The sequence below is a fragment of the Notamacropus eugenii genome, chromosome 5 (assembly GCF_028372415.1).
Source record: "Notamacropus eugenii isolate mMacEug1 chromosome 5, mMacEug1.pri_v2, whole genome shotgun sequence".
Lineage (NCBI taxonomy): Eukaryota > Metazoa > Chordata > Mammalia > Diprotodontia > Macropodidae > Notamacropus > Notamacropus eugenii.
The window spans coordinates 309015169-309029643 of record NC_092876.1 but is presented as its reverse complement, the minus strand read 5'-3'; the positions used below and the strand labels follow the sequence as shown (position 1 = coordinate 309029643).

The following is a 14475-nucleotide window of genomic DNA, read 5'->3' as shown; positions in this document are numbered from 1 at the left end:
GCTTAGGGAAGAAGGTGAGAGAAGATTCCTCTGTCCTCCCTTTATCCCCAGATATATGTGTGAGATTTTTAGGGACTACACAGTAGGATGATATGGGCAATGGGTCAAATGTTATGGAGGAGAAGGGCTGGAAAGAAGCCATCAGATTTGATGACTCAGAGATTATTAGTTATGATAAAGAGGTTTTTCCACTGTATTTATACTCACATAAATATAAAAATATATTCATGTTTATAGGAGGGAGACAACATTTCTTGTCTAAGCTTGGAGGAGTGACTTTAATGGAGAGGGGGATTTTAGGCTAGGTATAAAAAGAGAGTGGTTCCAAGACTGATGAGAGAGATTTGGGAACAAGAAGGGCTTATTTCTTAAAACACACAATATGGGTGTAAAGGGATGCAACCCATTGCCCAGAAGCTAAGTTCTGGTCTCGCAGTTTGCAAGACTCAATCTTGGGGGGTAGAGGGGAAGATCCTTCCCACAAATCATTCTTTGGATCATGCCCCAATCCAATTTCCCCTGAAAATGTCAGAATTTGGCTCCATTGTTGCCACCCTATCTAGGGTCTCTCCAGAACATTACAACACGTCTTTGTCTTTACTGCAAAAGGTAGAAGTGTCCTCAATTTTTATATAAGCATTCAGGCTAGGGAAGCATCAATGACAGGGCAAATTTTATTTCACCTGACATAAATGAAGGCAAGGAACAGGTTTGCTCCTTCATGTTATGGCTCTGTCCCTTGCTGCCCCTTGACTTTGAGTCCTTTTTGGATCAGGAACTCTTTATCCTCTCTCCAGGAATACTGATTTAGGAACTCGCTACTTTCCTGTTGTCTCTATCTGCTGCCATGCTCTGGGAGCCATTTGTTTTCCATTCCAGGAACTCCTTTGCAGCTGCCATTTGAATATGAAGTTCCCTGAGGTTTTGGGGGAACTGCTTGGATAAGTGGGCTCCCCACTTCCCCAATCTACATCAGAGTTTTCAAAATCAATATTTGTTCCCAAAGGTCTAGAACTCCCATAATTCGAAGACCTTAGAAATTATGTACACTCTTATTACATGACTGTAGAATGTTCTCATAGGCATGCATGATTAGAGATGGCAAGATAATAGCCAGTCAGAAAACAACAAAACTAACAATTTCAAAATAAAGGAAAAAGGGCAATCACACACACACACACACACACACACACACACACACACACACACACAGAAAAATGTTTGATGTTGCTCCAGTCAAGTCACCTTCTTCCTCCACACTTGCAGCCCATAGGCATGCGGGATGTGACCCCACTGGACCCCCCAGAGATATAACCGCTTCTCCCAAACCAAAGCTCTAAGTTTACATGGACCACCTTCAACCTTGTCAAGGACAGGGGTTCCTATACACATGTTCCCGAGGCACACAAGTTCACTTTGTATTACTCCTCTTTCCTCTGTGTCTCCCAGATATGGTCCCTGTCCATTTATCCAGATGTATTTCTATTGTCTTTTAGAGCCCACATCCAAGAGTATAAGCTCTGACTTACATGAGTCATGGTTCAGTTTTCCTCAGTGTGGTATAAATGGCCCAACAAGTACTGAGGGGCATAGGTACTCTTTACACCCCATCAAGGAAATAGCATTAAAGTCCCAAATCTTTTGTCAGTGTCTATGTTTTAGTGTGTTTTAGAGAGAATCTTCAACCAAATTCTCATTCTTCATCTTGTCAACCTTGATCAAAGCATTACTGGCCACATTGTCTCTGAAGGCATCTTATGTTAGCTCAGGTGCTCTAACTTGTGTTTCCCTCTTTCCTTCTTAGAGACTGTATCCTGACTGCACTGTAGCCCATAAAAGTGAAACAAAAACTCTCAATCTTCCTTTCACCTTGTCAAAGTCCTACTCAGCAAATTTATTAGAAACAGGAGGGAAAAGTTCATCTCCCTACAAGGTCCAATGACATAAGAAGTAGAACCAGAATTTGAACACAGATCTCTTTGAGTCGCTCCAACCCTTTTTGCTTCAGTATGTGTGAAATGAATTATTAGACATTGTGGTCTTTTACAGGGTTTTACAACCTAAACAATACTGCTGGCTATTAACATTTTCCAAATTCTCTACTGAGGATAGCTCAGCTCTCCTGGTCTCTTCATGGGATGTCTCTCAAGTTCAAGGTTAGGGATTGAAAGGAGGTGAGGAGAAGCACAGAAGGAAAATTTTGGTAAAAGAGGACTATTTGGGAGGGTCACTAATCTGACTGGCAAGTGGGGGCCTGGATTTTTAGCTGACACCAATTTGCTGTGTGACTTTGAACAAATTGCTTCAACACTCTGGGTTTCGATTTCATTGGTCAAATTGGGAAAGTAGCTTCTTTCTTTCCCTCCCAGAGAAGTTGTGAGGATCAGAGAGCATTTGATTTTAAAAAATAAAATCAATCAATCAATATAAATATGATCAATATATAATCAATATAATCCAATCAATAAATACAAATAAAATATAATCAATAAAAGGTGAGCTTCATTCCATTTTGGTTTGAGACAAGTAGAGTTCCCTGTTGATACTTTAGACCTTTTCTCTGACTACTGCTACCATTAAGTGGGAAGGGATTTAGTTGATGCCAATAGTCCTACGTTCCTTCCTCAATTCAAAGTGGCCTTTTGGCAGATATACACCTAGAACATGTATGATCTCAATTACTTTATTGAACATTACTTAGTCCTTGAAGGCTGACTCTTCATTTAAAGAACAAACACCAGTCCACAAAGAAACCCACTGAGGCTTAACATTGGAAAAGGTGTATACATTTGCCTTTTGCAATTAGGATACAGATAGAAAATGTCTAAGTACAAATAAGTATGTCTCGTATTTAGAACATAGAAAATGTCCTAGTACAATGTCTAGTCTCTCTTGCTGGAGACAGACTGAATAAAGAGGGGTAAAAGTCCCTGTGCTGATGCAGCTGGGATTCCCACAGTGGCCAGAGAAGAGTAAGCTTCTAAGTCTTCTTGAGGCCCTGGAGTTTCTTTCCAGAAAAACAATGAGCTCCCAGGCCACTCAGCCTCAGTGCCATGGGTAAGTAAAGCCAAGGCTAGCCTAAATGACTGGGGTTTTTTTTAGGTTTCCTTGGGGCCAGTCACAGATTTCATCACAGGGAAAGGGGCTTTTGATTTAATGTCAACAGAGTTCCTGGAAATTCCAGGAGTTTAGTTATTCCTTTCCAATTCCCTCTATTCCATTCCACCCCACACCCACAATCCTCATAGTCATCTTTCCTCAGTTAGAATTTTAGTATTTACTCTTACACCTTTCTGAAACATCCAAAAGAACTTAGATCCCCATCCCAGTTTTTCTGCAGCTTTACCCTAATGCTTGCCTTTGTCATTCAGAATTTCACTAATCCCCAATCATTAGCTGATGGTTAGAAAAACTGCCCCTAGATCCCTAATCCTTGTAAATCCCTACTCAATTTCTCAAAGGTCCCAATCTAGCAAGAGTCTGAATGGTATTTAACAATCTGGTTGTAGCTAATTTCAGTTTGTCTCTCCCAGAATGCTATAAGGTTATTGATATTTACTATCCCTTGGTCCCTGGAACCTTCTCCCAGAAAAAAAAAATCTCTTTTTTTTAATGCTCAGAGGCATGCTTTCTTTAAAATGCAGCAATATATTTATTTATACGTGCCTAAAATAGACCAAAGCATGGACACCTTTCCTAGAGGGTTTCCCAAATAAATGTTAAAATGAAGTAATTATTGTCCTGGTAGGTAAAAAACTTAGCCTAGCATAGAGCAGGCCACCATTTCCAAGAGATGTATGCACAGAGTGGCCCTATGAGCGATTAGAATGGAACATCCAGAGAACCCAATAGGGAGAACATTGGTCAGTTGTATCAAGCAAGTCACTGGGTAGGGGCTTGCAAAGGGAGAAAAGAGATGTTTGAGCAAAAGTCTGAGCACAGGGGAAGAGGCTGAGATTAACCAGTGCAGACCAGATGGACAGGAGGAGAGGGAAGACGTGAGGGGTAGAGTTATAAAAATGAAAAGAATGTCAACAGATAGGAAATAATGGACTGAGGGAAACCCTCCACCCCAGACTGGCCTGGGTAAACCTAAAAGGGAGAGAGACAATGCAAAACTAAAGTATGCAGATAAATTCCAGCTGGCAAAGATGGTAATCTATACTTCCCTACCTAAGAAGAAACCCTCCTCCTCAGAAACACACACAGAGAAACTTAATGATGGATATTAATCATCATCCAAGATCTGACACATAGCAATTGGCAAAGTCCAGCAGGTCAAGGTATGTGGATTAATGAAAACTTCTTGCTTTTAAACAAGCTGTGTTCTGGGAATGGAAAACACTGAATTAATTTACTCTTCCATTTAAACTGTTAGTGGTGCCTGCTTAAGCAAGCAAGCATGAATACACACACAGACACACACACACAGACACAGACAGACAGACAGACACACACACACACACACGTCCCTGATGTTAGAAGTCAGTAAAGCCAACTTAGCGAACACAAACAACAATGAAACAAACACTCTTGAGCTTGGACCAGAAAAGGAAAATCACCTGGCCAGCAGGTGGAAAGCTGTAACCCTACACCTGAGCTCTTCTCTCCCAGATGTATCCACATTGCCAGAGGCCCCACAGGGGCTCCACCCCCAAAATCAGGGATCCAATTAAACCTGATAAAGTTTTAATTCCTTCAAGGAATTCTAAAGACATCTTGAGCTCCAGATCAGCCACACACCTCAGAAGACTGTTAGGTGGGTAACCCTCCTATCGGGGCAGATGAACAACAAAGATTTAAAAATTCTTCAATAAAAAAAATATAATAAAGTTCTAAGAAATCTTATGAAATGTATATGGAATGAAATTCCCTCAAGCCTTTTCTCCTTTCAACAATAAAATGGTTGCTTATTATTCCAGTTTGAATGGAAGTGATGCCTCTGAGGGAAGTATTTATCTTTTTAAAGAGTGGAATCTTATCTTATAAATGGGGGTGGGTCAGGAGAGTAAGTAAAAACACTGAAAGTTTGAGCCAAGTACTTTGACTTTCATTTTTCTGGGTATTTCAGGACAAAACTTGGTTTTAGGTCTGAATTATGGGAAAGAAAAAAAGGGAGAGGGATAGGAAAGGAGATGGAGAAAGATAAGAAGGGAGGAAATACAGCAGGGGGAAGGAGAAGATAGGGTATAGTTGAAACCAAATAAGTTTAAGCACCAGTCCTTAGAAACTCCTCCAATATATGTGTTGTCCTCTTTTAATGGGACAAAGCCAACTGCTACAGATAACCCCGAAGAAGCTTTTTGAGGTCAGGAATGAATCCTTGAAGGGGTGGACTGAGGATGGAGGAATTCCTCAAGAATAATCTAAGCTTAAGTTATTTTTTAGCAACTCAGTGGACCTTATGTTAATACAGAGAAAGTTAAGTGTAAATTTCCTGTTAGAAACCCTGCATGGATTCAACACTATTCAAATGCTGTTGAGGATAGGCACAGAAAGCTACCTTAAATTTCTTTAATTTGAAAAAAAAAGTACAGTTGATAAAGGAATCCGTTGTCTTGGGCTCCCCATTTCTTGAATTAGAACGGACTCTCCCTCTTTTTACTCTGCTACTGAGCTGTCACCTGGGATTTCCTTGACTGGAGACCCCACAGGTCACAGCCTGGCAATCTTTCAAAGGGCATCTTTCTACCCTAGAAACAAAGCTTTGGAATACTGTCAGCAGGTACTTATTTGGCAGCCTGAAGATCCCTCCCTTAAAGTGTTCCCATGGCCCCAGCCTATTTGACTTAAACTTCACTTCTCTGCAGAATTACTGGCATCCAAGCCTTGACTCCAACCCTTTTTCTTAAGACCTCCAGATGAATGAGAACAAGGAGTTTTGTTTTTTAAAATAATCAAAAACTTCACAAAGAAATGGTACATGACTTTAAAGAAATCAGTGGCTTTACAGAGTCTGTTTCTCTCAGGCATCGAGTAGCTCATTCTCAGGAAGGACTGAGATCTCTCATTTTCTAAAAATTCTCTGGTCCATTCCACTGATGTGTGATACTATTGATGTGAAGGCCACTGATCCCATTTAAGAAGAAAAGGAAGGAAGAGGTGAATTCACACCAGAACATCAATGTGAAACCTGTGAAGGTCACCTGGTCCTTGAAGAGGATCACAAAACTGAAGAGCCCCAAAGAAGACAAGCCAAACGAGATGAGGATGAAGATGGAGCCCATGGCCCATTTCCTCCTAGAGTGGGCATCTTCACACACCTGGGAGACCATCAGGAGCTCCAGGCCAAAAATGGCCACCACCACAGCCAGAGCCCCCATACTTCTGGCCAGGACCATACCCACTGCCAGTCCATCCACCTGGGCAAGGTGCAAGTCTGTGAAGCAATTCAGTTCACTATTATTGGTGAAAGCACAGAAGTGCCACAGACCAAACAGCTGATCCTTCACCAGGAGCCAGTGGCCATCGCATAGAGAGATGGAAGACAGGACCACAGCAATGGCAGCACACAGAATGATCAGGGTTCGGATGCATGATTCGAAGAAGGACTTGGTTGGTCTCTTCTGAGCCAATAGCTTCTGGGCCTAGAAGACAGCATACCACATGAAATTAGAGGTTCTACAGTCTAGCATCAATGTCTACTGTGAGCATGAGTTAGCATAGGTAAAATGCCCTGCAAATCTTAAAGCACAATGCTTTCTATTAATATTATTGTTGCTGCTATTATCAATAAATCCATATAAAAGACTCCTTTCTACTTGAGCTACCCTGTCTCCCAAACCTGCCCTGTGCTTTTGTAGCTCCAAATCTTTGCTCCTGCCGTCCCTTCTCCTTAGAATGTCCTTTTTGTCCCTCTAGAACATATCCCTATCTAATGAGGTCTAATGGAAAGAAAGCTGGATGGAGAATCAGACCCTAGTCTATTTCCAGAACTGCCACTAACATGTTAGGTCACCTTGGACAAGTCACTTACAGGATAGTAGGATTTATAGTGCAGTATTGGAAAAGATTGTAACCATCACCTAGCCCAAGCTCCTTATTTTACAGCTTAGAAAAACTGAAGTCTAGAGAGACTAAGCAACATGCCCAAAATCACACAAGTGGTCAGAAGCAGAGGTAAGCAGTGTTTGGACTTGGATCTTCTGACTTCATATCTGTACAAGGCTACGTCTTCTGGACCTGAGTTTCAACTGTAAAATGGTTTCTCAAGAGTGAACTGAGCAGAAAGCTTGTTGTTGTTGTTTTAAAAAAAATAACGCAGCACTGTTGGCTTCTTGATAAAACCTGCTAAAACAGAACTGGCAGCAAGGATGACTGGGGTTGGGGGGAGGGAATGGTGCTGACTGTAAACCTGGTGAGATGGGTGGGGAGATTAGGATGCCCAGTATAAGGGGATCACTCCTACCTTCCCTTTCCACTTATTCACTCTCAGAGTTCAATTAAATAAAATCTTTTGCTTTCAAAGCATCTACGATTGTACTTTAAACTCTTTCTAATATTGTGAAATAAACAGGGTAGGTATCATTACAGCCAGCATCATCTGGAGAAACTGAATCATAGAGGGACTGTCACGTGCCTGAAACCCAGTTGCTATGGAAGTAGCTACGAGTTGATACACCCAACAACTGTATCAGCTATGTAACCTTGGACAATTCACTTAAATTGGGTTAAGCGTCTTGATAGGAAGAATTAGAATGATGACATCCGTACTATCTATTTCATGGGGATAAATAGATTTTGAACTAAAAGCATTTTATTTCTGCAACCCAAGAAAAAGCACCCAACATGAAGTTATTATCACCCTAAGATGAAGTTGATGATCTCTGAGATCTCTTTCAGCTCTAAATACTAAGATTCTCTTCCATTAGATTATAAACTCCATGAAGGCAGGGATTGTTTTTTGCCTCTATTTGTATGCCCAAGCACTTAGCACAGTGCTGGTCACACAAATGTTTACTGATTGATTGATCCTCAAGTCAACTGCAGCTATGGATAGAGAAACCTTTCACCTTTAAAGACAGCTCCATCAGCAAAACAGGTACATACTGCTCCACCTGACTCAGGTAGAGAAAGGACTTTACTCTTCAGGGTTATCCAAGATCAGAAAGAGATATTCAGCGGTGGAAGTGTTTTGTTTGTTTTTAAAGAATCATTGAATTGGTAAATTAGCATGGAAATTAACCTTACCTCTCAGCTGGGCTACATTCAAAACTCTTCACACACACACACAAATAGTATCCTTAAATTTCTAGACTAATTCTCTCTGTCTCTCCCTCTCCCCCTCCCCCTCCCTTTCCCTCCTGAAGCTCCTTCCCAAGATCCCTTATGACTCTAATATTCGTGGTTCTACTATAAAAGCTAAAATGAGAGAGTGGGAATTACTTCTACCCATCCATGGCTATAGTTTCTCTGAGTCTTAGTAATGGTAACATCGTGGAATTGCTAGAATTTGCCGACATCTGATTTTCTTTTAAAGAGGTAACAGTTAAATGGCAGCAAGGAAGGAAGTGGGCTAGAAAAGCAAACCTGTGTGTTCTCTTAGTAAACATAATAGCAGAGCAAATCTCATGATCTGTAAGAAACACATTTTTTTTGAAACAGCAATTAAGGCTGCAAGAGAGAAGGAAAACTGCTCACATAGCATGATCACTTCCCCATTGCCCGAATCCTGAGTTGCTCAACTATCCCAATCCCTACTGCAGGCACTAGATCTTGTGTTTTCTGGGTTATCCTTGCTCTTTCTGCAGTAGTTATTCCATAATCTCTTACAAATCAAAAAAGAAACCAAAAACCTTAAGGGATTTGATTTGACAGACCTATCACTTTACAAATCAGATTGATTACTCATATATCCCAAAAGATTTGAAAACTTTACAATTTTCAAAACACTTGCATTATCTTATTTGCTCCATAGAAATATTATGAAATAGGCAAGGCAGGTAATAATTGTTTTGATTTTACAGATGAAGAAACTAATGTTTGGAGAGGTAGATAAAGGCGGGATTGGGAAAGTGGGGATACCTGGATATAACAACAGGGAAGAGAAGCTTTCTCTCTCCAAGTTCAGGGCCCTTAACTAGCAATTCCGGATACGTTCTTATTTTACTAATGAATCCCTCTGCATCCGAGCCTCGGGTACTTTTACAAATTCGTTTACTGAACAAATTGACCAAAGTGGGAAAGGCAAATATGTTTGACTGTGAGAGGGGAAAGTGGGAGGCGTTAAGAAAAGCACGATTAAAAAAATAACACCCAAATTTGTATTAGGAGCCCCCAGCAATCAGATAATATTCTGAAATGTAGAAAAACTCTGAAAAGATCTGGGAGGAAAGCAAGCAAGCAGCAGGAGAGTTGGTTGTTGCTTTTTTTTTCTTTTTAAGTCACAAGCAAAAACTTTGCAGGGAATCCTACCCCAGCTGTTGCACAGGAGGGAAGCGTCAAGTCATCCTCGGAGTCTATGGCCGAAATTTAACGCAGGTTTTCCAACTTGATCTCCCTTTGACCTTATTCTAACACATCCCATTTTACGCTTCCTTTTTCTGGGGAAACCCTCTCAATGGCTAGAGCTACCCCTAGAACTCGGAGCCAGAGTTCCGATGGAATCTCTGCGGCGGGGAGGAGGAGGGCAGGCAGAGAGCAAAAGAGACAAGTGTCCATCTTCCGAATCTGCAGCTCCGAGCTTTCTCTCGGACCTCTCCATGCAGCCCTAGAACAGAAATTAACTCAGAATGGGAACCAAAGGCTGATACCCGGGAGTAGATACTGCAAGCCGGGGCAGTCCGGGCTGTCTCCAGCTAAAGCCAGCGGAGGAAGTCTCTCCAGGCCAACTCGGGGACCGGGACAAGCCAAATTCGTCTGCTACAGGGTGGCGGGGGTGAAGGAGAGCTCGCCTCTCTGGCCAGCCTCCGCGATCCCGGAGCGCACAGAAGACTTTCCAAGCCAGAGCTCGCATGGGCTGCCCAGCAGGAGACATCCAGGGCCCGGGCCGAAGTTTCTCGGGGCATCTCCCTCCTCGGGGTCCCCTCCCGCATACCTGAATCACGATGGCCGTCATGCCGCCAGCAGGAGAGCGAACTCAGCTGATGGACGAAGCAGCCTCGACTCCTCCGCACAGGCCGAAATGCCTCCAGCTGCTGGCTGACCAGTGGCAACTGCACATCGGGTGAGAAGGGGGCGGGCCAAGACTGGGGAGCGAAGGGGCAAGGGGGAGGGGAGGTGGTTAAAAACAGAGCAATTAACCCCAGGCTGGTTGCACCGCCCCGCCCCGGGCTACCCTAGGCTGCTCCCCTTACGCTGAGTCAGCTAGTGCGGTCCAGAGGAGTCCCGAGAGATGTGGGGGAAGGCGCACTGAGGTCGAGGAGTTTTGGGGGAAGTGCATCCTCGGGCTAAGAAGGGGGGAGCTGGAGCTGCGAGGGGGACCGGTGGGGAACCGGGGGAGAAGGCTCTGGGGCGAGTGAGGCTGGGCCAGCGCAGCCGATGGTTGATGTCACGTACCGGTGACCTTGAGCAAGTAATTTCACTTCTCCCTGCTTTAGTGTTCTCTTTCTTGAAAGGGGGTGTTGTAGTTGGAGGCGGGGTGGGTAGCGAAGAGAAAAATAACCCTTAATGTCCTTCACGAATTTGCATTGGAGATAAAATACAGTAGATAGGAGAGTGCTTCTTTAAAAGGTCAGTCCCATTCAGTCTGTTTAAGCAGTTACTGTGTGGTAGGTGCTGGGATACAAAGACAGGATACAATCTCTGCGATCCAGGATCTAATTCCAAAATACAAGAATACAGATAACTTTGTTAGAAGAAAAGGAGGAAGAGCAAATGAGGTGTCCAGGCAAAGTGCTGTGAGGAATTTGAGATGAAAGGTCATTTTCATCTTTGGCTGAGGGGCAGGGGTCAGAGGTAGCATATGAGTTGGGCCTGGAATGACTGGAGACATATCAACAGATAAATATAGGAAGGTGGAGGAAGCAGACCATTCCAAGGGTGGAAGATTGTGTGACAAAGGTAAAAAAGAAACAAGAGAATGGAAGATAAAAAGGAGGGACAGAGGGTAATCCTGTCTGGCTCCAAAGGGAAATGTAAAGAGAAATGGTATTAATATAAGGTTAAACATTTTAAGGGGCCCTAGGATTCAGCTATCAGGATTTGATAGGCAATGGGGATTCACACTGGAGCTTTGAATGTAAAAGTGACAAGATCAGAGTGGTGCATCGATTACTCTGGCTAAGTATTGTAGGGGATAGAGTAAAGACAGACTGAGAGAGAGGTACAGGTTGTCAAAAGATATGGCAGAGGTAGAAAGGACTTTGTTATGTTTGAGTGAGGAAGTAGGGAGAACCACTGATGATCCCAAGTAAGTTTTGAGACTCAGTGGAAATGTTGAGGTTTAGGGGTGCTCCAGACCCCAACATACTGACATGCTGGCATGCTGACATGCATGACTCAAACCTTCTTTCAGCCAAAGAGAAAGTTTATTTAAGATCTGCTATATTGGGTAGACTCTTAAGGAATCTGAGCATTTGTAACTCTTGTACAAACAGGCCAGATTGAATCCGAGCTTGATTGAATCTGAGCTTCTTCATGGAGGCAAGACGGATCTTATATACAGAAAGACCGGAGAGGGAGGGATCTGGGGGTGGTCAAGTAGTAACTGGAAGGGTCCAAAGAGGGGCTTGCTGGGAGTGGTCTGTAAACTGGGGTGACTAGAGGTCAGACACCAGGAACCAAGAAAATTGGATTGCGATGGGATCAAAGAGGGGGAAGTACGCAGAGGTAATAGACAGTGGAGGGCTAGGATAGGTTAAAGGTAACAGTTTTAGGCATGAAAAGCCAAATCAAGTGGGAAGATTCAAGGAGAGTTCAAGGTGGGATTTTCCAGGGCCTATGGACAAATGAGACTCATTCTTTTGGGGTAAGAAGTAAAGGTCTAGGCTTGGGCTTGTACCCTGTCAGAAAGATAGGTGAGCTCTTGGCTCACCTTACTCTAACCATGCCTGCACCCCACCTCTCAGCTTTCTCTTCCAGCCTTCTTTCTATCCCTCTTTAATGGTTTGTCTTTGAGTAGTTGGGCTCCTTGTGACCCCCATCTGGGCTATTCTTGGCAAAGATACTAGAATTGATGGGGTTTTGGGACCTGGACCCCTTTGTAGGAAAGGACCATATCTCTAGAACAACTCACGTCCCGAATTTTCCCACACATTCCAGCAGCCCAGATCCCTGGTCCACTTCTTACTTGTACCTACCACTCCTCAATCTCACTTAGATCCTCTAATTAGCCTACTTGATATTCCTTTCACTGTTGTGCCTGGCTCACCCCAGACCACTTACTATATTAAACAATGCTTAATCTCTGTCCCTTTTGTATATAAACAACAATCTCACTGCCATTAAATTGCACGTTTAATGGGGTACAGACTCTGGGAACCCCCTTGGACTCTCCTCGAATCTTCGCACCTCATCTGACTTTTACCTGAGGCCATAAGCCTTTCATTATTATATGGCAGATCTTTAATAAACTTTTTCTTTGGCTAAAAGAAAGCTTGAGTCAAATTCATTTGGGCAGGACCTGGTGTGTCTGTATTTTGGGGTCCCAAACACCCCAAACTTCAACATATGGTTCCCTGACCTCAACAGGTTCACTAGGAACCCTGCCCCCTTCTATTGGCATTATAATAGAATTTGTCTCCTGAAGGGAAGAAAGTTTGAGGACTTGTCCTTCTACCCTTATATTTTGGGATCCCAGCAATCCCCAACCTTGTCATTGTGGTTTGCCATTTCCTTCTTCAGGCCATTTTACAGATGAGGAAACAAAAGCAGAGTTAAGTGACTTGCCCAGGGCTGCACAGCTAGACCATGATTTCAACTCATGAAGATGAGTCTTCCTGATTTCAAGCCCACTGCTCTATCCACCTGCCCCCTTAACAGGTTATCTTCCGCCATTATAATGTAAATTCCTTGAGGACAGGGATGTCTTTCTTGCTGATATTTGCATCCTTGCAATTAGCATAATGCAATAAATAAATTCTGTGTGTCTGTCTCCATGTATGTCTGTGATTTTCTCTATGTGTCCATGGGTGTGTGTCTGACTGTCCTCAGTCTCTCTGTCTGCCCACCTTCTCCCTTCTCCCTTCCCCCTGCCTTTTTGATGGGATATAGATGCCACCATTCTCCATTCCCTCTTTATCTCAGGAGATTTAATCAACTGTCCCACACTACAGCACTTAGATCATACCCTTCAGGTCCACCTGGTAACTTACTCTGCCGTCTTAGGAAGTATGTTAAATGAAAAAGTTAGGCATACAGGCACAATCATATACATACACACCAAAGGTTCCAGTTAGGAAAATTCCTAACATTTAGGCAGAGGCTTGGCTCTCTGCCTTAATTTATTTTGTTTATCTCCAGCTAACCCCTGGTGTCTTTATGATTCAAGCAAAATTCAGGTTGCCAGTCTGGATAAAGAAGTGAACAGAGTGTACTGCTTGTTGATTTTTGTTGTTAGACAGGTATGGGAAAGGGCAATTGGGAAAGCACAGACCTTTTCTTAGAACCTCCCTCTGTCCTTGAATAATGGGTACAAGGGCAACTTGAGCTTGAATCTTTGGTTTTGTGATGCCTGTAAGGCCAACGGCCCTCTCAGAATTCTTCCTTCTTTGTCCGAACAGCTTTCTTTTTCTTTTGTTTTCCCCCTTTCTCTTTCCTCTGCTGCCCCTTGGCTGCTGATTATTTCCAACTCAGCTCTTGAAGTCTCCCACTCATTCCTCTGTGTGCCTTTTTTGTCTCTGTCTCTCATTGAAAAACAAAAACCCCAAAACTCCATCCTATAGTCACTACTTCCTTAGCTTTCTTTGGGAGCTAGGAAGAAATTCCACTCCCAGGGCCTTTGGTGACTTAAGCGCCCCAAACAGGTCCAAATCTAATCAGAATAACTTTTATATATCTATCTTATTTATCTATCTTTTCTGTGCCAGTGTGCTTCTCTGTGAACTCAGGGTACCCTGGGGGAGGGATGGTAACACTCACTCTGGATTATTCTGGGGGTATTGTTAGCCAGGCTTCTAGATTCCCCCACGCTCACTTCTTGGTGAAGTAAAAACATTTCCATTCTCTGCCTATATTGCTGCTAGAGAGCATGCAACCATTGCTAGAAAGGTGGACTGGGGACTTTTCTTGTGGGTATCATTCACCCTGGTAGTATGATAGAAAGAGACACTGCATCTGGATTAAATTCTGGTTCTGACACCAGTTTTGTGTCCCTAAGCCAGCCACTTCATTCAAGCCTCTCCCCACCCCCTACAAAAAGGGACAATAACTCTCCTGGCTGCTAACCTCCCAGGGTTCTTGTGAGGGAAGGGCCGGGAAAAACTTAAAGTTGTATATATTACCTGCTGCCCTAGGGAACATAATGTCTACTTTGTGTAGGCTGTGGTTTGTGAACCTTAGGAAAGGTGTTAAGCAGTCTGAATAGTAGGTTTCATT

The 14475-nt window shown here is 43.1% G+C and overlaps 1 protein-coding gene across 3 annotated transcripts; it reads right to left on the bottom strand.

The window, feature by feature from the left end:
- Nucleotides 1–660: 660 nt before the first annotated feature.
- On the bottom strand, nucleotides 661–10757 carry TMEM37 (transmembrane protein 37). 3 transcript variants are annotated; one of them, XM_072613335.1, is made up of 3 exons: nucleotides 10498–10757; nucleotides 10037–10187; nucleotides 661–6587 (listed from the first exon to the last, which is right to left on the bottom strand). In XM_072613335.1, exons 2-3 carry the CDS (start codon nucleotides 10055–10057, stop codon nucleotides 6015–6017), a joined length of 594 nt encoding a protein of 197 aa, XP_072469436.1. In that variant the 5' UTR covers nucleotides 10058–10187; nucleotides 10498–10757; the 3' UTR covers nucleotides 661–6014. The 3 variants fall into 3 exon arrangements, with proteins under 3 accessions (XP_072469436.1, XP_072469437.1, XP_072469435.1); XM_072613336.1 differs by having other exon boundaries at nucleotides 10296–10516; XM_072613334.1 differs by lacking the exons at nucleotides 10037–10187; nucleotides 10498–10757 and adding an exon at nucleotides 9574–10012 and having other exon boundaries at nucleotides 5914–6587.
- Nucleotides 10758–14475: the final 3718 nt, after the last annotated feature.